Consider the following 23,614-nt stretch of genomic DNA (forward strand, 5'->3'; position numbering starts at 1 on the left):
CCGCCGCTCAGCTTCCGGCTGTCGCTCGGCAGTGTCGGCCCGGTTGCCCAGGGAACGGGCTCCCGGCAGCCCCCGCGGCCCGGAGTCCGTCCCCGCCTCCTCCGGCCGAGCCGGACCGACGAGTCCGGAGGGGCCGTCGCGGGAGGTGAGTCCGGCGACGCCGCCGTGGGCCCCACTGCCCCCGCCTCCCGGCCCGCGCCCCTTCCTCGGCCTCCCCGCCGCCGCTCACACCTCCCCCAGGCCTCCCTTCGCTCGCCTCGGCGCCTCAGGGTCGCATTGCCCATCTCGCCCCCGTTCCCGGCCCCCGCGTCGCCCCGGCGGGTGGCCGAGCCCGAATGCCACAACACTCGAGGCGCCAGGCTGGTCTGGCAGAAGCCAGCGGTCCCCGGAGGGGAGCGGTGGTCGCCCACACGTCCTCGGCCCCGCTGGCCGGCCGGCCCCATCCCCGGGCCCTCGCTCCTCCCACTCCGCGCCTTCCCTCCCTCTGCCGCACCCTCGTCCCTCGTCCCTCGTCCCTCTGCCTGCCGGCCCGCGGCTCCCAGCGCCGCTGTCTCGTGATTGACGTTGCGTTCTGTCCCCCGACCCTGTCAGTCCGGTGCCTTCCTCCGCGCGCCAGCACTGCCGGCACAGACCTTGGCACACACCTACTAGGTGCTCAGTAGGTGTTCGTTAAATGGGTAAATGAAGGACTCCTTCCTCAGTCCTGTTTGAGGGTCTGGGAGGCAGAATAGGTCCTGCGACGTAAAGAATGGGGTACCGTGGAGTGAGACCCGGGTTCAGGTCACAGCACTGCCCCTTCCTAGCTGTGTGCTCGGGGCAAGTGATACCACCTCGCTAGGCTGCAGTTTCATCATCTGTAAAACGGAGATGATAATAGTTTCTACCTCTGTCTCGGTGGGAGGATCCAGCGGGTTCGTGCGGGTAAAGCGCTAAGCACGGAGCCTGGCTGGCACCTGATACATTTCAGTAAAGGGTAGCCCCTGCTGAGTTACCCACATGCTGTCCTCCCGTTTCTCTTTCCTGCCCTTTCTTCCTCACTTTCCCGCTGAGATTCAGGAATTTTATCCCGTTCCTTCTATTCCATCTGTTGGCAGAATGTGGGTTCCCAGCCTGGGTGCACATTTGCCTTACCTGCTGGAGGGATGAGTTGCACTTGGGGTTGGCTCCCTTCCTGTAAACCCACTGGGAGCAGAACCTGGGAGGAAAGCCCCTGTATTCTGTGTCGTCACCAGTGTCTCCCGGTCTCCTAAGCTGCAAGGCTGTTTGTATTTTCTTACACCCAGCAGAGTGCACCTCGATAAGCCTCTGACCTTGTGGGGGTTTTTTTTTGTTTTTTGTTTTTTTGGATAACCCAACTTACATCCCTTGTTGGTTCATTCAGCAGGTATTATTTGAGTCCCTTGTATGCCTGCCACGTACCAGGCTCTAGGGATGCTGTGGTTCTAGTCCCTACCCTCAGGGAGCTTTCTAGTTGGAGAACCAGCAGGTGCGGGTATAGGGACTGCTTTACCCGAGACCATGGTGGGGAAGTTGGGATAAGGATAGTCCTCCTGGAGGAGTGACTAGCCAGTAGCTTCTGTTGGGTTTAAGTTATTTTGTAGCCACATCGTCATTTTCAATAGAAGATTGTCTTCTTCTGGATCTGCTTTCCATTTTAGAAAGGTAACACTTCAGGTTTGAGGAAGGTTATTTTATATTAGCTTTCGTGTAGTTTGGACAGAACGGCTACTGGAACTTCGTGGGGAAAAAAGGAAGGTAGCAGGCGTCAGGAGGAGCAGTCGATTGAACTTGGAAAAGTGAAGGGCCGATCAGGTAACAGTTATACACATAAGGAAAACGAGCTTTGGTGTCAATCCTGGAGAGATTTCTGGATACAGTGAAGCACAAGGAGCTTGGTAGAATCAGGAGGGAAGCGTTCCCAGCTCTGCCGAGGTAGACGTGAGCTGTTGTTCGACGTGTGTAGTCGGGTTCACTAAGACCTGGACTTCAGAGACCAACGAGTTTTTGCATGATGGTGGGTGTCGCTGAGGTAGAATGGTCTTATGTTTTGGAATATCATGCTTAGGGGATCCTGGCTTCGGGCTCTGAGAGCTTAGTTTACAAATAGGTGTCGAGTGCTGATTGTACCATGCGCCAGTGGTCTTTCGAAGCACCACAAGGTGTGTAGACTAGAAGGATGTGGCTGAAGAAAGAATCCAGGAAAGAAGCTAGACAACTAAAGATGAGGTGCCGTGTGATGACGAGGTGCTCAGTGTTCTCCGAAAGCAGAGAAAGACCAACTGTTAGAGGCTGTGAAGGTTTCCCAGGGGAGAACGAGTTCTTACAGGGTGTGTGTGTGGGGGGGAAGTGGGGGGGGGCGGGAAGGGAGGAAGAGGCCTTTGCAAAGACGAACAGGTCCTGGTGTGTTCAGGGCCTGTGCTGGGAAGCTCATTGCAGCTGCGGGGTAGAGTGTGTGGAAGGAAGGGAAGCCTGGCACCAGGCTAGATACACATCTTTGTAAAAAATGTTCGGGGCGCCTGGGTGGCTCAGTCGGTTAAGCGTCCGACTTCAGCCAGGTCACGATCTCGCGGTCCGGGAGTTCGAGCCCCGCGTCAGGCTCTGGGCTGATGGCTCAGAGCCTGGAGCCTGGTTCCGACTCTGTGTCTCCCTCTCTCTCTGCCCCTCCCCCGTTCATGCTCTGTCTCTCTCTGTCTCAAAAATAAATAAACGTTAAAAAAAAGTTAAAAAAAAAAAAATGTTCTCCTTCCACGCTTCCGTGAGGCTATAGCCTGTGTGCACCGGCCAGCCAGCCAACAGGCACGGCAGCGGGGCAGTGACATTCGTCTGGGAGATAAATGACTTCATTCCCATTGTGCTCAGCCATGAGATTTTAACACTTGAAGGAGTGATGGATGCTGTAGCCAGACTTCGAAAATAGATTGTACAACAGGGATACTAATTGTCTTCCTGGAGATTTTGGAGACAGTCCTTAAAGCATCTGAGTTGTGGAGTGCTCTGGCAGTGCAGGGTTCCTGTACTGAGTGAATGGTGTAGACTGTACATTGTAGTCCTTGCTCCAGTTTTGAAAAGCGGCCCACCAAGGTGGCATCAGGGTGCTTGCTGTCAGTCAGCATGGAGAGCGCCTGACACCCTTCCAGTGTATGGGGTTGATGGTAGGTGCCATTGTGGGGAGAAGCATCCTCACTGGAAGAATGTTGTAGAGTGATGTTTTGTACTTTTAATGGAAATATTTGTGACCAAGGAAGCATTATTGATTTTAAAGATTGGGTTAAGGGGCGCCTGGATGGCTCAGTCAGTGAAGCGTCCGACTTCAGCTCGGGTCATGATCTCACGGTCTGTGAGTTCGAGCCTGGCGTCAGGCTCTATGCTGACAGCTTGGAGCCTGGATCCTGCTTCGGATTCTGTGTCTCCCTCTCTTTCTTTGCCCTCCCTTGCTCATTCTCTGTCTCTCTCTCAAAAAGTAAACATTAAAAAAAAAAAAGATTGGATTGAGAATATTATTTTGCAGTAAGACCTGAAATTAACGTCTTATTTATTCAATCAGCAAATCTTTACTGAATATCTGCTCTGTGCCAAAGATATTGTTAGGTACTGTACTGGGGTTTACATTTGTTGCATATATTTTCATGAGAGATCATTGAACTGCTTAGCAGGTAAAGTGAAGGTTGCGATGAGAATCACGAAGGACGTACACAAGGTGACAGGACAGGGAAGAGGGGTGGAGGGACTACAAGCCATCTGCCCAGGGAGGGCCTTGCGAAGGCAAGGTTTGTGGGGTCAGATAAAGGATCATTGGAGTAGAGGGGATAGAGGCCTGAGGAGGGACAGAGGGGGCCAGTGCCGCAAGAGCTTGGTGGCCAGGTGGGGAGGGATGGGGATGTGATGGGGGAGCCAGGAAGGCTGGCGGCACAGAACCTGATGAGGCCACCGAAAGGCATTTGGTTATTTGAGCCTTGGGGGACCCCTGAAGGATTTTGAATGGGATGGGTTGTATGAGATGCACCCACTTCTCTTTCAGAGAACTCTTTTTAAAAAGGGGGGCGTTGGGGTGCCTGGGTGGCTCAGTCGGGTAAGCGGCCGACTTCGGCTCAGGTCATGATCTCGTTGTTTGTGGGTTCGAGCCTCGCGTCGGGCTCTGTGCTGACAGCTCGGAGCCTGGAGCCTGCTTCAGATTCTGTGTTTCCCTCTCTCTCTGCCCCTCTCCAATCACACACACACACTCTCTCTCTCCCAAAAATAAATAAAATGTCAAAAAAAAAAAGAAACTTGAAAGGGGGGGGCGCACCTGGGTGTCTTCCAACTCTTGATCCCCCTCCCGCTCGTGCACATGCTCTTTCTCTCAAGATAAATAAATAAACATTAAAAAAAGAAAGACTTTATTTTTCCAGAGCAGTTTCAGGTTCACGGCAGAGTTGAAGAGAAGGTACAGAAATACTTTATATACCCCTGTCCCTGCACTCACACCGCCTCCCCCGTTGTCAGCATCCCCCACCAGAGTGGGACGTTCGTTACAATTGATGAAACTCCGCACACACATCATAATCAGCCAGAGTCCGTAGTTTACTTTAGGACTCCCTTTTGGTGGTGTACATTCTGTGGGTTTGGACAAATGTAAAATGGCACGTATCTGCCCTTATGGTATCAGTATTTTCACTGCCCTAAAAATCTTGTGCTTTTGTTTTTTCATCCCCTCCCCCGCCACCCCTGACAACCACTGATCTTCTAACTGTCTCCATAGTGTTTTGCCTTTTCCAGAATGTTACATAGTTGGAATAATAGAGGATGTGGCCTTTTCAGATTGGCTTCTTTCATTAATACGCATTTAAGGTTCCTTTCTGTCTTTTCATGATTTAATAGCCCATGTATTTTTAGCGCCGAATAACATTCTGTCTTCTGAATGGACCACAGTTGATTTATACATGCACCTACTAAAGGATATCTTAGCTGCTTGCAACTTTTGACAATTATGAGTAAAGCTGCCATAGATATCTGAGTAAAGGTCTGTGTGTGAACGTAAGTTTTCAGCTCCTTTAGGTGAATACCAAGGTATCTAAGTGCTGGATCATATCATAAGATTATGTTTAGTTTTTTTTTTTTAAGTAGGTTCTATGCCTAACATGGGGCTCAAACTCACGATCCCAAGAGCAAGAGTTGCATGCCGTATGGATTGAGCCAGCTAGGTGCCCCAGGTTATGTTTAGTTTTGTAAAAAAACCACCAGATGGTCTTCCAGAGTGATCGTACCATTTCGCATTCCCACCAGCAATGAATGAGAGTCCCTGTTGGACCATCCTCACCAGTATCTGGTGTTGTCAGTGTTCTGGATTTTAGCTGTTCTAATAGGCGTGCATCTCTTTTTTTTTTAATTAAAATTTTTTTCTTTATTTTAGAGAGTGCACGAGTGGGGGAGAGGGGCAGAGGGAGAGGGCGAGTGAGTGACTCTTAAGCAGTCAGTGTGGAGCCTGATCCTAGGACCCTGTCTGTGATTATGACCTGGACCAAAATCGAGAGTCAGAAGCTCAACCGACTGAGCCACCCAGGTGCCCCACATGTATCTTATTTTAATTTGCATTTCCCTGATGACATATGATGTGGAACATCTTTTCATGTGCCTGTTTGCCATCTGTAGATCTTCTTTGGTGAGGTGTCTTATTAGGTCTTTGGTCCATTTTTTAACCTGGTTGTTTGTTTTCTTATTGTTGAGTTTTAAGAGTTCTTCATATGGTTTGGGTAACAGTCCTTTATCAAATGTGTCTTTTGCAAATCTTTTCTTCCAGTCTGTGGTTTGTCTTCTCATTCTCTTGACATTTTCTTTTGCAGAATTTTTTAGTTTTAATGAAGTCTAGCTTATCAGTTATTTCTTCCTTGGATCATACCTTTAGTGTTGTATCTAAAAATGTCATCACCATGGGATGCCTGGGTAGCTCAATCAGTTCAGCGTCCAACTCTTGATGTCAGCTCAGGTCTTGATCTCAAGGGTCATGAACTCAAGCCCTGCATGGGGCTCCACACTGGGCATGGAGCCTACTTAAAGTGAAGTAAAATAAAATAAAATGTCATCACCATACTCAGCGTTGTCCAGGTTTTGTCCTGTGTTATTTTGTAGGAGTTTTATAGTTTTGTGTTTAAAAAAAAATTTTTTTTTAATCTTCATTTATTTTTGAGAGAGAGACAGCATGTGAGCGGGGGAGGAGCAGAGAGAGAGGGAGACACAGAATCAGAAGCAGGCTCTGGGCTCCGAGCTGTCAGCACAGAGCCCGACACGGGGCTTGAACCCACAAACCGTGAGATCATGACCTGAGCCAAAGTCAGTCGCTTAACCGACTGAGCCACCCAGGTGCCCCTATAGTTTTGTGTTTTACATTTAAGCCTGTGATCCATTTTGAGTTAATTTTTGTGAAGGGTATAAGCTCTGTATCTATATTGCTTTTTTTCTTTTTTTCTTTCTTTTTCTCTTTCTTTCTTTTTCTCCTTCCTTCCTTCCTTCTTTCTTTGTTTTTTGCATGTGGACGTCTGCTTGTTCCAGCGCTGTTTGTTGAAAAGACAACATGTGCCCCATTGCATTGCCTTGGCTCCTTTGTCAGGGATCAGTTAATTATATTCGGGCAGGTCTGTTTCTGGGCTCTGTATTTTGTTCTGTTGATTTATTTGTTCTGCCAATACCACACTGCCTTGATTACTATAGCTCTAGAGTATGTTTGGCAGCCGGGGAGTATCGTCCTCTAGCTTTGTTCTTCTTCAGTATTGTGTTGGCTCGTGGCTATTCTGGTTCTTTGCTTCTCCGTGTAAATTTAAAATAGTTTTGTCGATAACCACAACATAATTTGCCTGGACTTTGATTTAGATTGCATTCCCAACTGTAAATCAAGCTGGGAAGAGTTGACATCTGGACAGTTTCAAATCTTCCTACCCATGAACATGGGGTATCTTTCCGTTTATTTGGTTCTCTGATTTTGTTCGTGAGAGTTTTGTAGTTTTCTTCATATTGATCTTATATGTATTTTGTTAGATTTAGGCATAAGTATTTCATTTGGGGGAATGCTAATATAAATGGAATTGTGTTTTTAATTTCAAATTCCACTTGTTCATTGCTGGTATATAGGAAAGCAGTTGGCCTTTGTATGTTAAGCTTGTATCATCACCTTGCTATGATTGCTTATTAGTTTCAGTTTTTTGTTGATTCTTTCAGGCTTTCTACATAGATGATTATGTCATCTGCAAAGACAGTATTATTCTTTTCTACTCTATCTTTTATGTCTTTTTCTTGTCTTATTGCATTGGCTAGGACTTCCAGTGTGATGTTGAAAAGGAGTGGTGAGATAGGGAGCTCCTTCCCTTGCACCTGATCACAGTGGGGAAGCTTTGAGTTTCTCACCGTTAAGTGTGCTATTAGCTGTTGTTTTTTTATAGGTATTCCTTGTCCACTTGAGGAAATTTCTCTCTATTCCTAGTTTACTGAAGTTTTTAGGATGAATAGGTGTTGGAGAGCTGTTCCTTCTTTTTCTTCTTTTTTGCAATAATTTTATTGAGGTATAATTTACATGCCATATAATTTACCCATTTAAAGTGTACAAGTTGGGGTGCCTGGGTGGCTCAGTTGGTTAAGCATCTGACTCTTGGTTTTGGCTCAGGTCATGATCTCACGGTTCGTGGGTTTGAGCCCCACATGGGACTCTGTGTGGACAGTGTGGAGCCTCCTTGAGATCCTGTCTCTCCTTCTCTCTCTGCCCCTTCCCCGCTTGCTCTCTCTCTCACAAAATAATAAACTTTAAGAAAAATTTGTGCAAAGTATTTAAAAAATAAAGTATATAGTTCAGTGGTTTTTAGTGTATTCGTGGAGATATGGAATCATCACTACAACCAGTTGTAGAGTTTTGTCGTCATTCTAAAAAGAAACCCCATACCATTTAATGGTCACCTCCACCCACATTCCCATCTTCTTCCAGCCCTAGGCTGTCACTGATTTACTTTCTGTCTCTTTAGGTTTGCTTATTCTGGGCATTTCATATAAGTGGAATCAATATGTGGTCTTGTGTGTCTGGCTTCTTTCACTTAGCATCATGTTTTCAAGGTTCATCATGTTATGCATGGATCAGAACTTCATTCCTTTTTATTGCTGAATAATATTCCATGGTGTGGATATACTGTTGTTTTGATGGACAATTGGTGTTGTTTTAAATTTTTACTATTATGAAGGTAATATTATGAACATTTGTGGACAAATTTTTAGTAGACATATGTTTTCATTTCTCCTGGATATACAACTAGGAGTAGAATTGCTGGGTCATGTGGTAACTCTGTTTAACCTTTGAAGAGCTGCTAGAGCCTTTCATAGTGGCTGCATCATTTTATTTTCTACCAGCAACGTATGAGGGTTTCAGTTTCTTCACATTCTTATTAACACATATCTTTTTTTATTATTATTATAGCCATCCTAGTGTTTAAAGTGATGTTTCATTGTGGTTTCATTTTGCATTTCCCTGATGATTAATGATGGTGAGCATCTTTGTTGTGCTTCTTGGCCACTTTTTAAATGTTTATTTATTTTAGAGAGAGAGAGAGTGCAACCAGGGTAGATGCAGAGAGAGGGGGACAGAGGATCCGAAGCGGGTTCTGGGCTGACAGCAGAGAGCCCAACACGGGACTTGAACTCACAAACTGTGAGATCATGACCTGAGCTGAAGTCAGATGCTCAACTGACTGAGCCCCCCAGGTGCCCCAAATTATTGGCCACTTTTATGTCTTCTTTGGAGAAACATGTATTCGGATCCTTTGTCCATTTAAGAATTGTCTTTTTTGTTATTGATTTTTAAGAGTTCTCTATATGTTCTGGATACAAATACATTATGAGATATGTGATTAACAGATATTTTTCCTAATTCTGTGAGTAGTCTTTTCAGTGTCTTGGCGGTGTTTTTTGGAGCACGAACGTTTTTAGTTCCGATGAAGTCACAGAGTTCGTTCCCACTGCTGTGTGTGAGCTTAGGTTCTAGAGGGCAGCTGTGGGAGCAGGAGAGCAGGCATTAGAAGAATGTCGCAGAGGCCCAGGTGAGACACGTGATGGCTTCCTCCTGGGCATGGCCACAGCTGGTGAGAAGGGGCCAGGTGTGAGGTAGGTTAGGCAGTGGAGTTGATGGAACGAGGTGAGGGGTTGCTCTGGGGGTGGAGGAGAGGGAGAAGTCAGGCACGAATGCTAGGATTTCAGCCCCCAAAATTGATTCCAAATTTGATTATACTGCCCATTATCTGGCACAGAATTGTGATAATTTTTAATCTGTGCCGGGGCCTGCAAGTGAAGGGATCCTTACACATTTTTGAAGTTGATAGTGTTATCGTTGATTGCGCCAAAGAGATGATTCCGGGGACTCTGTCCTTCCACGAATACCTCCTAAGCCACCGCAAGTAAACGTATAATCCCAGCTAGAATAGTGTACCTGCCCTGCAGATGAGTTTCGAGGCAAATCGTCCGGCCCCTTCTAACCAGGCCGCGGTCTCAGATCCCTTCGTATGGAGATTACGGAGCCGACAAGTGAATGGTATCAGATCAAGGGAATGAATTTTTAAATTTGACAGAGCTGCTTTGAGGAAAATGGCTTTGAAAGGAGGAAATAGTACTAGCTGACGTTTGTGAAGTGCTTAGTCCTTCCACTTGCTTCCGAGGAGGTCTCGTCCGCTAAAGCAGAAATTAGAACATTTTGGTTCGGAAAATTTTGGTTTATGCATGTAGTGTGTTCGCTGCAGCTTTTCTGTACAGATTAAAAATCGTGTTCTGGCGGAATATTTAATGAAATGGCAAATGCTTCTGGTTTATAAAGTGAAAAACTGTGTGTGTCTGCACATGTGTGTCTGTCACTACCTGTAGATATAGCATGTCTCTGTACGATGGGATTATTTTTTTTTAATGTTTTATTATTTATTTTTGAGAGAGAGAGAGAGAGACAGAGCGTGAGCGGGGGAGGGGCAGAGAGAGAGGGACACACAGAATCCCAAGCAGGTTCCAGGCTCTGAGCTGTCAGCACGGACTCCCCGACGCAGGACTCAACTCACCAGCCGTGAGATCATGACCCGAGCCAAAGTCGACACTCAACCGACTGAGCCACCTGGGCACCCCCGTACAATGGGATTAGTAATGCCATTTATTTAGTTCTTTGTAATTTTCCATACTTCAAAAATTTTAAAGTTTGTTTTGAGAGAAGGGGGGAGGGGCAGAGAGGGAGACAGAGAATCCCAAGCAGGTTCTGCGCTGTCAGCGCAGAGCCCGATGCGGGGCTCGAACCCATGAACCATGAGATGATGGCATGAGCTGAAACGAAGAGTTGGACACTTAACCGACTGAGCCACCCAGGCGCCCCTCAATTTTTTTTGTTAATTTGAGATAGAGTGTGCGTGCCTTCGAGCTGGGGGTGGGGAGATGAGAGGGACAGAGAGAGAGAAAGAGAGAGAGAAGAATCTTAAGTAGGCTCCACCTTCAGCACAGAGCCCAACGTGGGGCTCAATCCCACCACTGTGGGATCCTGACCTGAGCCAAAGTCAAGAGTTGGACACTGAACTGACTGAGCCACTTAGGCACCCCTCAATTTTTTGATGGTGAACATTTATAACTGTTTAAAAAAAATTTTCATTTTAAAAACTTTGTATAAATTATGGCTTCTCAGTGTGTTCGCATGTACACGCCCATCAAGGAAACAAAGCCTTTAACTGCTCCTATGCTGCCTTACGCTTGAAGATGGAAAGATTGTTGAAATAGCAACAGTGTCCTCATCTGTACAATGGAGATAACAGTGGTCCTGATTTGGCGAGGATTTAATGGGTTAGTGTGCTAAGGATAGTTTCTATGAAGTAATAGCATTAGCGATTAGTGCTATTGCTGTTGTCATTCTTTGCATTTTGGATTATTGTCCCATGTCCTTAAGCGATCTACCTCCTTTCCCGTGGTATCTGTCAGCAACTGTTTTCACTTGAGTGCATGAGGCCATTTCATTTTCATTTGATTCCTGCATCATCTGAGTCTCGCGCACCTTTCTGGAGTACTTGCATAAATCAAGGATTAGTCTTGCCCTTGCCTGGTTATAGGTTTATGAACCGTGCTGCTGTATGGACGGCACAGCATTCACCATCCAGATGCCTGTTGCGTCAGCCATTTAAAGCTATGTGTGTGCTCACTTCAGCGGCACATGCACTGAAGCTATGTGAGCTTGGGCACGTTTTGGAACCTCCCAGAGCTTCAACCTCTGCTACAAAGGGATGTATCAGTCAGTTTTCTTTCTTTTTTTTTTAAGATTAAAAAGGAAATTTAGAGAGGGACAGAGCACGCACGAGAGGGGGAGAGGGGCAGAGAGAGAGAATATATATATATATATATATATATATATATATATATTTAATGTTTGTTTATTTTGACAGATAGAGAGGGAAACAATCCCAAGCAGGCTTCACTCTGTCGGCACAGAGCCCAACTCAGGGCTCGAACCCATGAACTGTGAGATCATGACCTGAGCCAAAATCAAGAGTCAGATGCTTAGCTGGCTGAGCCACCCAGGTGCCCAGAGAGAGAGAGAGAGAGAGAGAGAGAGAATATCTCGAGCAGGCTCCATGCTCAGCGCAGAGTCCAACATGGGGCTCGATCCCATAACCCTGGGATCATGACCTGAGCCGAAATCAAGAGTCAGCTGCTCAACTAACTGAGCCACCCAGGGGCCCCAGTCAATTTTCTTAACCATCACAGAGGGATGTGATTCTTATTATTACCATTAGGGGAGCTCTCACAAATTACACTGCTTGCTTCTTCGTATTGACTATTGTGATTATCAAATGAAACAGGAATCTGAAAATGCTTGGATCACTGGTATGCCATAGAGATCCAGGGGGGTATTATTCCTGCAGTGAGTTGAGGCAAGATTGGAGAAAAAGTGATTATTTTGTTGGTCTTCCACTCTTGTCACTCCTTCCTTCCTTGCAGATTTTCCTCGTACACAACTCATTCATCCATTCAGTAAATACTTACTGAGTGCCTCTGATATGCCTGATCCTGTTCGAGGTGCTGGGGGCTACAGAGGTGAGTGAGGCAGATGTGGCCCTGCTCTTGTGGGCCTTACAGACCAGTGATGGTAGAGGGGGTCAGGCAGAGACGGCCAGTCAAAAGAGAAGGCAGAAGAAGTGTGAGCAAGTAAAGCAGAGAGAGGGGACCAGAGAGGGCTTGGTGGTGGTGGTAGGAAGCACACTGTAGGGGGTGGTCAGGTGGGACCTCGTGGATAAGGGGACATTTTAGCAGACACCCATATGCTGAGAAGAAGCAAAATCTGAGTGACACCTGGAGAAAGAGCATTCCAGGTGGGAGGGACAGCCCAGTGTTGGGGCCCCTGGGTGAGAATGAGTTGGGTGTGAGTTTCGTTATAAGAGAACTTGAAGTTGGTCAGTCAGCTTTATAGAAATCAAAAAGCCACAGTTCAGCAGACCGCAAATCCGGCATCCTAACAAGTTCTTCCTAGAGGGGCTTAAAGTCTCCGTAGAACTGAAGGACTAGAATATGCCCTTCCAGCTCTAATCAGGATCGGGCACCGCCTGTAGCTGCTGCTTGTCTGTCAGAGCTGTGATGGCGCAACTGGAAAGACTCAGGACCTGGAGCGAGAACACCTGGACTCAGGTCTCGGCTTTGTGGTCACGGGCAAGTCTTGTGACCCTTGGGTCCTCAGGCCCTTCTCCTCAAAGTTGGAGGTGACGCCACTGATCTCACAGGTGGGACAAGGAGTAAATGAGGGGCTGAACCCTTCATAAATGACAACACACTGTGTAAGGACTGAGTCTCTTTATTGCAGGAGGCTTTGAACTCAGAGTGCCAAGAGGTACGGGTGTCAGGGTGGAGCAGGTGCATCGCGGAGGCTCTGAGCATCGAGGGGGCTGCAGGCATCCAGCTGGGGGACGTGCTTCTCTGCTGTCTGGGCACAGCGAGTGTATTTCCACACCAGGACTTGTTCGTTGTCCTCCTGGGACAATGGCTTTCCTCTTTCTCTTCATGTTCTGTCCATCCTCATGAGCTTTGTACTTCAGGATGTTTCCAGTGAAGCCTTTCCCACTACTCTGTCCCTCTTATCAAGACCTACAGCTTCGCACCCAATCACATGTGGTTTTGTGTGTCTTCACTGTTTCTTTTGCCTGCCTGGCTAGATCATAAACTGCTCGAGAATAAGAACTGTTTCTAATATTCTTTCTGTTTCTCCGTGGTATTTATTATCACAGTATAAATTATAGAGGCCAGTACATATTGACGTGCACATTGAATTAAAGTGCTCGAAGTGATCTTTTTTTTTTTTTTTAACGTTTATTTATTTTTGAGACAGAGAGAGACAGAGCATGAACGGGGGAGGGTCAGAGAGAGGGAGACACAGAATCTGAAACAGGCTCCAGGCTCTGAGCTGTCAGCACAGAGCCCGACGCGGGGCTTGAACTCACGGACTGCGAGATCGTGACCTGAGCCGAAGTCGGTGGCTTAACCGACTGAGCCACCCAGGCGCCCCAATGCTCGAAGTGATCTTAATGACACCTGGTTTACTTTCTCCGTTGAAATAAGCCGCAGCTGTAATTTTTCCCCACCTGCAAGTTCCTTGCACCCACCGTTAAACATGACTTCTCTTTGGCGTGACCAGACGTTGAAAGAATTACAACGCCTTGTTCTTTAGCCCCCAGGTTTCCCCAGATGCCAATCAAACGTTCCTTTTCCTGCCTGAAGATCATCTGCGGAAACCTCGGCCATGGCATCAGTATCAGAACCGGTTACCTTCAGAGAGTTCTGCCCTTTGTACTATCTCCTCAATGCCATTCCCACAAAGGTCCAGAAGGGTTTCCGGTCCGTCGTGGTCTACCTCACAGCTCTCGACACCAATGGGGACTACATCGCGGTGGGAAGCAGCATCGGCATGCTCTATCTGTACTGCAGACACTTCAACCAGATGAAGAAGTACAACTTTGAGGTGAGTCTTGCTTTTCTTTACTCCTTAGTATGCAAGAGGCATGGCCGACGTTGGACACACTCGTGTCTCCTAGGATGGGGTAATTGACTTCCGATTTGGCCTTAGTATCTCACCCAAACACTACTTGAAAACCATCTTTAATTGAAGTGGAATATAACTAAAGACGTTGGTTTGTTTTTGTTTTTACTTTTTTCCCCCTGCCTCTAGAAGTTTAGCACCACTTTAAAAGAGAACATTTTAGTGTTAATATGTAATAGAAAACTTTGGAAGTTGGTACTTTCTTCTACATATTTTTGTTTCTCAGGGTACCTTGACTGACTCGGTTAAATGATCTCTAGTTATTGTGCTGAAATTATTATGAAGAAAGGACTAGTATCAGTATTGGCTAGCTACCCAAACAGGTACACCTGAAATAAGATCTCTCCTTATAGAACATTGCTGTTAGAATCTCAGCCAACCTCTGTTCTATGTTGGTTGACTTCAGGCATTGCATGTCTGTGTATTGTAGATGCTGGTAGGCACTAAATAAATATTGACACATCATCGTCAAATTCACCTACTTAGTCGATATCTGTGGTTTATTGAGTACGTGGCTTTTGTGAGAGACTCCCAAGGTGACTGAGTTATGGCTTCTCCCTCATGTCCTGGTGTGGCTCTACTATTCCTGTAGTTAGTGGGCTTTTATGGACGTCTTTAGACAAGACTTTTGTGTTTAGGAGTGCCTGGGTGGCTCAGTCAGTTGGGCGTCCAACTTCGGCTCAGGTCATGATCTTACATTTCGTGGGTTCGAGTCCTGCGTCAGGCTCTGTGCTGACAGCTCGGAGCCTGGAGCCTGCTTCAGGTTCTGTGTCTCCCTCTCTCTCTGCCCCTTTCCCACTCATACTCTGTCTCTCTCTCTCTCAAAAGAAATAAACAGTAAAAAAAGAAAAAAGAAAACAAAATGATAGACCTGATTAAAAAGTGGAAATGATCTGTACTTATCAATTAAAAGAAGTTACTGGAATGGAGGAAAAAATTATGAACCAACTATATATTGTTCATAAGAAACTCAATTAAAAATTAAAAGGATGGGGGCGCCTGGGTGGCTCAGTCTGTTAAGCGTCCGACTTCAGCTCAGGTCACGATCTTGTGGTCCGTGAGTTCAAGCTCTGCGTTGGGCTCTGCGCTGACAGCTCAGAGCCTGGAGCCTGCTTCAGATTCTGTGTCCCCCTCTCTCTCCGCCCCACCCCTGCTTGTGCTCTGTCTCTCTCTCTGTTGTTCAGAAATGAATAAACATTAAACAAAATTAAAAGGATGGAAAAAGGTATGTCATGTAAATGCTAATTAAAAGAAAGTTGGAGTGGCGATGTGAATATCAAAGTAGTCTGAGCAAAGAAATAACTAGGGTTAAAGAGAGCCATTCCGTTGGAAAAGACACAGCAGCCTTAAATGTATGTACCTTAACAAGCAAACTCCACAATAGACGGAGCAAAAAGTCTCATAACTGAAAAACCAAGAAATCCACAATTCTAGTTGGAGACTTCAGCACTCGTCTCTCAAGGATATAGAAATATAGAAGAGCTGAGTGACACCATCAGCTGACATTGTCTCATTGACATTTACAGAACGTTCCACCCAACAGCAGATGAGGGTGTGTTCCTCGTAAGTAAACGTGGAACATTCACTGAGACCATATTCTGGGTCATAAAACGTGTCTCAACAAGTTTAAAGTAGAGCAGACTTTGGTTCTCTGTTTCACTCTGTTTTCTCACTTTTTAGTTGAAGTGTACTTGACATAAAGCGTACAAATTTCAAATGTACAACTTGGTGAATTAGCCTAGTTGTACAGCCGTGTGATCCCTAGATCAAGATGCAGAAGGTCTTCAGCAGTCCAGTAGACTCCCAGCGCTGGCTGCCAGTCAGTACTCCTCTCGCGGGTGCCTGCTCTTCTGACCTCTAACACTGCAGGGTACATTTGCTAGCCCCTTAGGTTTTAATTCACTGCTAGGTCATCTTTGGCATTAAGGTGTAGGGTTGGAGCGCGCGCGCGCGCGTGTGAGTGTGTGTTCCAGAAAGTGTATTTGGATGGAAGTGGAACACAGGGCAAGGATATGGAGCAGCGTGGGTTAAGGCCAGAAAGGCGGGTGGGGCCTCGCACATGGGACTGTAGGCTGGAACCTGCTTCTGGGGCAGGGTCAGCTCTGGGACCCTTGTGGGCTGTGTGGGCTAGGGGCCAAGTGTGAATTCAGACCCTTTACTCGGGTTGCATTTCAACCCAGTTCTCTGTTATAAAACACATGTGGCTTATTGATACCATTGTATTGTCCTTTTTAAAATATAATTATATGACTGTTTTTTAAAGTTCACCACCAAACTCACAAAAACTTAGAGAAAAGCGAGTGTAATGTTCCCCGGAATGAAACTACAGTTACCCTTGACCGCCAGTTTTATAGTTTTACCTAGAATTAGCTTTCTCTTTATCCTATGATGAGCCCCATGAGCTTTGAAGGAAGGTGATGTCCTAGCACCAGGGGTGCCCAGAGTTTGGGAGAATCAAGTACAAATTCTTGGAACCAGCAGATGAAGAGGGGACTCCAGGAAAAGTCATATATTATATGTATACGTCCGCTGGCTTTCTCTGACGGAGGGATCAGAAAAAAATGTATTTTACTGGGGCCAAAATCCAAACTTGACAGCCCCAAGTATCCAAAACATTTTTCAAGCACCCATTTGGTATAGAATACAAACCCGCAATTGTGGAAAATCACAAAGGAAGTGCAAAATAAAAATTCCGTTTTGGAAAGAACACGGAATTTGGAATCAGAATACTGGGGTGGGAAAAGAAAGCTAAATATCCGTCTGTAAAACATTCGGGAAAAGGTCTGCAGGAGCACTCCTGACTCTCCATCATGATTCTCTAAATCTCTGTGGGGCCTGAGAATGGGGTAGGCTAAGGGAGGGGGTGTGAAGAAGTATCTTTTTGTTTTCTTTAAATGCGGTGGAATCATTCGAATTTTTTGGTAACAAGAATGTTTTCCTATTTCCTTGTTTTGGGTTTTTTTTTTTTTTTTTAATGTTTTTGAAGTTTATTTTCGACAGAGAGAGTGAGCGAGGGACGGGCAGAGAGAGGGGGAGAGAGAGAATCCCAAGTAGGCTGTGTGCTGTCAGCACGGAGCCCAACGTGGGGCTCTACCTCACAAACTGTGAGAGCACGACCTCCTGAGCCAAAAGCAAGAGTTGGACGCTCAACTGACCGAGCCACCCAGGCGCCCCCGTATTTACTTGCATCAACACAACAACACAAAGCTCCGTTTTGAGTGTTGGCTGTCGGTTCTTAGCTACGTGATCCTAGAGATGGATGAACTGTTTTGTTGTTCTGGTCATTTTTGTCTTCAGAGCTGGCTAGGTCTTAGAATAATTTGGCACGATTCCCATGTTTTTCAAATAAAGAAATGGTAAGATTCCCGCTCCACGCCACACAGCTGGTTGCCTGACCATTACGCTCACTTCCTATGAGAGAAGACAGGGCCTCCACAAAAGTCTGGATTTGGAAGACAGTGGAAACCAGATTCAGAGTCTCTGGAATTTCCAAGTGAAAATTGAGAGACGCATCAACTAGTTTCATTTAGGGGAAATCTAAGATTTTATAGGAAGGTAAATAAAAATAAAAGTTAGTCTACCCTCTCATGAACCCACGTATGGCATGGATGAAAGATGATGTTTCTAAAGAAGGAAAGCAGACCTTATATGTGCTAAATACAGCCTGTCGTGTGTTCTCAAGAATAATACTTTTGGAAACCTTTTTTCCTACACGAGTTAGTGGGAGAGGGCAGATGGAGACACAAGAAGTTCTTCTAGCTCGTGCCAAAACACAAGAAACTGTGAGGAGCTAATAACGAGTATAAAACTGTTATAAACTTGTTAAATGTACGGGTGTGAAATACGTAAGAACAGACCGGAACGGTAAGTTGACCTGAGCTTCTGAGTTTCTCTTTGGAAAGTAACTGTGTAGCCTCTCTTCTTAGCATTCGGTGAATGGCGGAAATTCCACGGATTCGCCCCCGGAGCAGTCTCTGCACTACCTGGTTCTCACTTCTGCAGCTTGTCTGCACTTGGGTGTCCAGGAGTTCATTCAATAAGTACCCAGTGCGGGGACACCTGGGTGGCTCCGTCGGTTGAGCGTCCCACTTCGGCTCAGGTCATGATCTCGCGGTGTGTGAGTTCGAGTCCCGCATCGGGCTCTGTGCCGACAGCTCGGAGCCTGGAGCCTGCTTGGGATTCTGCGTCTCCCTCTCTGTCTGCACCGCTCCCCTCCCCCACCCCCCCAACACACACACTCTGTTTCTTTCTCCTTCAAAAATAAATAAACATTAAAAAAGAAAAAAGTACCCAGTGCTCACCGTGTGCTAGGCCCGCTTGAGGTCCTGGAGAGGCACAGAACAGGGCAGGCAAGGCCCCTGCCCTCAGGGGACTCGGAGTCTAGTGGGGAGCCGGAGCCGCCAACACACAGACGAACAAGAAGGGGGTCTGAGGGGAGAATAAAGCAGAGGAGGGGGTGAGGAGCTGCAGCGCGGGGCGTTGCAATTTTAAATAGGAAGTTCAGGGAAGGGCTCGCTGACCGGTGACAGCTGAATGGAGACCCAAAGACAGTGAGCAGCATGATGGACGTGCTGTTACAGCGGGGGCAGAATATTCCCAGTGGAAGGAAGGAGAGGCCTGAGCATGGGAACATGTCTGTGATGTTTTCCAGTCAGGAAACTCATGCTTCAGAATGTTATGAATGTTTCCTTGACTTTTACCAAGTATGTGTGTGTGTATATATATGTATATACATACATACATACATACATACATATATATATATTTTTTTTTAAGTTTACTCATTTATTTCAACAGAGAGAGTGCATGAGTTCATGCACGTGAGAGAAAACAGGGTAGGGGCAGAAGGAGAGGGAGAGAGGATCTTAGGCAGACTCCATGCCCCGCACAGAGCCCGACTTGGGACTTGATCCCACAGACCTTGAGATCATGACCTGAGCTGAAATCAAGAGTTGGATGCTTAACTGACTAATTAGGATCCTATGATCTAAATTCTGGCATGTCAGTAGCATTGCGGTATAGGGTTTCACTGGTATCCTCAGCATGGATTGCTTCAACTCATTAACTAATGGTAATTTAAAATTGTATTTGCAATTGTAATGACTCAAGAAGAGTCAAGATACTAATGGCAAAAGAACAAGATGGGAGGGGTTGCTCTACTGGGTTAGCAAGGCTTATAAACCTTCAGTAATTAAGCTGATTGTGGTTGTTAGCACAAGAATAGATAGAGAGATCAGATCGAAAAGAATAGAACAGAGAACCCAGAAAATCCATGCATATATGATCGCTTGAGGTTTTGCAAAGATGCTGTTACAAGGTTGTTCTACTAAATGGTGTGGGACATTTGGATATGAGTATTTGGGGGAAAGTGAAACTAGATCCCTACCTCACTTCAGATGTTTATTTTGTCTCAACACTTTAAAGGTATTATATCATCATCTCCACTGCTGGGACCCCTGCTGGCCGTCGAATTGTTTTCCTTTGTAGGTAATCTGCCTTCTGTCTCTAAGATTTCTCTAGTGGTGGTGTCCCGGGCCCTAGGGACTTCCTTCAAGTCCAGTGGATGTTCCCTACTCCAATTTGCCCTATGGAATTAAGGAAATTATTCCAGAAAAGGGGATGCTTTGATTTAACTTTTGGATCATCAAATAGTTATGGAAATATTTAAACTTTAAACTGTGGTTCTGTGTTAGTAAAAGAAGGATAAAAGTGAAACAATTCTTTTGAATTTGATGAATATCTTACTAGAGTCTTCTTAAATGTTTCTAGGTATTTTCGATCTATTATTTGATATGCTAGCAGTTTCTCCTAAAGGTTAAGCTTTGGCGTATCGAGAGACACTCATGAAGAAAGCCTTGTCACATTTCACAGCTCCCATGAGCTCACTCGCAAAGAACGCTTCCCCTTCGTACAGTTTTGTCCTGTGTATGAAGGGAAAACCGCCTGCCAAGGAGCCTGAGGAGGTTGGTGGAATGCTACCCTGGTGGTGAAGTGTTTGTTCAGAAAATCATCACTGGCTTCTTTCAAATCAGTCTCTTCTTAAATTTTTTTATCGCTAGATTTCCATTTTGAGGGGGGTTAAGTTGCCACAAGGCAACAAGAAGTGCTCCTGGGAAGTTGGAAAGGAGGGAAATCTAAGAGTCAGCATACAATAGATGAGCCCTGAAATGGACAGAGTCTCCTTAAAGAGACAGAAGAGTGACTCCCAGGCCAGAATAAGACTGAACTGTCCCTACATCAAAAGAAAAAAGGAGGGGTACCTGAGTGGCTCAGTCGCTTAAGCGTCCGACTTTGACCCAGGTTAGCCCCGCATTGGGCTCTGTGCTGTCAGCACGGAGCCCGTTTCAGATCCTCTGCCCACCCACCCCCCTCCCGCCCCTCCTCTGCTCATCCTCTCTCTCTCAAAATAAATAAACTTAAAAAAAAGAAGAAGAAAAGAGGATGTGACGGCAGGAAGAGAGCGTATAGTCTGCTGGGTAACTTGGGAAAAATCGGGCCGAATTACCCGTGCAGCTGGGAGTCCCTTTGAGAGCTGAGACCCCCTTGGCATGGCCGGCCCTAAAGCTTACCATGGCTTGCTCAGAAATTGCTCCCTGCTAGCCAAGCAGCTTTTGACTGAGACTTGCTGCCCATGCGCATCAGCCAGTGGGGAAGAATGTACAGGTCCTACATACGTGAGCATTCTGGTTTGTGTCACCGTTAGTTCTTTATAAAGTAATAAACTGGCTTTTTGGCTTAAACTTTAACTTCTTGTGCATGAGATGCCCACAAGGCAACCACCCTGGGCACTGAACACAATAGGACACTGAAAAAACTGAGTTTCTGAGTCAGGAAGGTTGAGGGCCAGAACCTCCACGTGCTGGCTCACCAGTCTGAGTCTGTGTTGGGCACGTGTGTGCACCGTAGTGCGTAAGGGCACGTGCACATGTGATGAAGCTGTGAAAAGCAAGGGGATAAATTCCCATTCCAGGATAGTGGTTTTGGTGGCATGAGGGTATGCAGGTAGGGAGAAGGGCCCAGAGGGCTTCAAAGGTGCCCTCGACGTTCCCTTTTCCAGGCTGGGTCGGGACTCCGTGGACATTCATTTTATGACCATCTAAGCAGTTGTCTACAGTCATGTCGTATGTAGTCTTGTATATGTGAACATATTTCATCATTGTAGAAATGGAAACGAGAGACTCCCATGCCACGAGGCACTTGGGATTCAGCCAACTGGCATCGTGAAGGCAGCAGTCTTGTCCGCCCTGCCCCTCATACCCGTCGGAGCTGACCATGTCCTTCCTGTGACCCCCCCCCCCCCGTACCTGTGTGTCAGTGACAGTAATGCTTGATTCCTGTATGTGTTGATGGGTCTTGTCCTTTTCCTGGACCGTGAGAGCCCCTGAAAGGGACACGTCGTTCATGTCCACACGACAAGCACAGTGAAGCCATCAGTAAACACGATTGCTTAATCTTCAGCGTGCATCTCATTGTAAATCAGCAATGCATTTATTTATTTTATTTTTTAATGTTTATTTTGAGAGAGAGAGAGACAGAGCGTGAGTGGGGGAGGGGCAGAGAGAGAGGGGGAGACACAGAATCCAAAGCAGACTCCAGGCTCTGAGCTGTCAGCACAGAGCCTGACGTGGGGCTCGAACTCACAAACTGCAAGATGACCCCAGCCGAAGCTGGACGCTTAACCGACTGAGCCACGCAGGCGCCCCTGTAAAAATCCCATTTTTAAATAATATCTTAAATGAAGGATTGGCTTTATGAAATAGAAATACTGTTTAAAAAGATGGATGGTGGCTTTGTGCCTTCCGTTTTCTAAAACAGGTTTTGTGTATCCTGATCCAGTCGTGAAAAACAAGCCTCGAATATTTTCTCCACCTGTGTCTTTTTATTCTGTGTGGCACTTGGTGATAGCCTCATCTCAATTACCCTCTCTCCCTGCGGGGGTGTATGTAACTGGGGGGCCCTGAGCCTGCCGCTGTGCCCACCCAGAGCCACGCTTCCCACTGGCGCTCCCGGCCTGTGACTGGGTGCAGCTGGGACACAAGGCACACCTACGCCCATGAAGCTGGTGACTCCTGACAAGTGACTCTGGCTTGGGGGTTCCTGATGGCAAGGCCACAACTTTCTAGAACTGCACTGCGGTTGGAGATTAGCCTGTGCAACTCCCTTTCCTTCCCTTGTCTCCATCTCGGTCGCAGACCTGCACTGTGAGTTGACAGTTCTCGCCGCCTCTTCCGGCTGGGTTTGCCCAGATAGATGTCGCGCGTGTCTGCTTCTGCTGGCAGGTCCTGCTTTTTGGCAGACTCGTGCTAACGCAACGGTGTGGTTCGGTCTTCCGGGCCTTCGATAGCCTGCTTCCGTCAGTTACCATGACGGGAGGGTTGAATCCATCCACAGAAATAGTGCATTTGTCTTTCTGTCCGTTTCTGCTTCACGTATTTTTAAAAATTGTGGTAAAACATACAGAACATAAAATTTATCATTTTTCCATTTTTAAGTGTATATAGTTCAGTGGTATTCAATATAGTCAGGTTGTTGTTTCGTGCATTTTAAAGCTCTATTGTTGGGGCGCCTGGGTGGCGCAGTTGGTTAAGCGTCCGACTTCAGCCAGGTCACGATCTCGCGGTCCGTGGGTTCGAGCCCCACATCAGGCTCTGGGCTGATGGCTCAGAGCCTGGAGCCTGTTTCAGATTCTGTGTCTCCCTCTCTCTCTGCCCCTCCCCCGTTCATGCTCTGTCTCTCTCTGTCCCAAAAATAAATAAAAGCTGAAAAAAAAATGTTTTTAAAGCTCTATTGTTTGGTACTTAGACATTTAGGAGTGTTGTCTATTTATTGAATAGATCCTTTTATCACTATGTAGTATCTCTTTTTTATCTCTGGTGATATTCCTTGTCTACTTGGGTGGTGGTATAGCCTCTCCTGCTTGCTTACAATCAGAGTTTGCCTGGTATATCTTTTTCCATTCTTACCTTTAGTTTATCTGTGCCTTTATAACTAAAGTGCATTTCTTGAAGATAACATGAAGTCAGGTCTTACTTTTTTATTCAGTTTAACAATCTCTAGTTTCTTTTAAGTTTATTTATTTTGAGAGAGAGAGAGAGAGAGAGAGAGAGAGAGCGTACACAAGTAGGGGAGGGGCAGAGAGGGGGGTGGGGAGAGGGAGAGAGAATCCCGAGCAGGCTCTGTGCTTACAGTGCAGATGTGAGGCTCAAACTCATGAACTGCGAGATCATGACCCGAGCTGAAGCCAGATGTTTAACCAACTAAGCCACTCAGGCGCCCCTGCTTTTTTTTTCTTTTTAAGTAATCTTTATGCCCAGCATGAGGATTGAGCTCACGACCCTGAGATTGAGAGTCGCAAGCCCTACCGACTGAGCCAGCCAGACGGCCTGATAATTGGCATATTTAGGCCATTTATATTGAATGTAATTATTGATATGGTTGGGTTTAAGTCAGTTTCTCGGCCTGACAGCTACTGACACCTTGGTCTGGGGTGCTCTCCTGGGTATTGTAGGTGTTTAGCAGCATCCCTGCTTTCTGCCTACCAGATGGCGTTTGTATCACCTCCAATTGCAG

At 46.4% G+C, this 23,614-nt stretch overlaps 1 protein-coding gene across 3 annotated transcripts in view; it reads left to right on the forward strand.

The window, feature by feature from the left end:
* The first annotated feature begins 27 nt into the window (after positions 1–27).
* The window catches only part of TECPR2 (tectonin beta-propeller repeat containing 2), a 107,409-nt gene continuing 83,822 nt past the window's right edge, over positions 28–23,614 (forward strand). For 2 of the 3 annotated variants that reach the window (XM_043557055.1, XM_043557057.1), the window contains exons 1-2: positions 28–145; positions 13,676–13,966. In XM_043557055.1, coding sequence (XP_043412990.1) covers positions 13,748–13,966 — 219 coding nt within the window. In that variant the 5' untranslated portion in view covers positions 28–145; positions 13,676–13,747. Of the gene's footprint in view, positions 146–11,958; positions 12,055–13,675; positions 13,967–23,614 lie in introns of all 3 variants that reach the window. The other variant, XM_043557056.1, reaches the window with a different exon arrangement.

Source organism: Prionailurus bengalensis, chromosome B3 (genome assembly GCF_016509475.1).
Source record: "Prionailurus bengalensis isolate Pbe53 chromosome B3, Fcat_Pben_1.1_paternal_pri, whole genome shotgun sequence".
Taxonomy (NCBI): domain Eukaryota; kingdom Metazoa; phylum Chordata; class Mammalia; order Carnivora; family Felidae; genus Prionailurus; species Prionailurus bengalensis.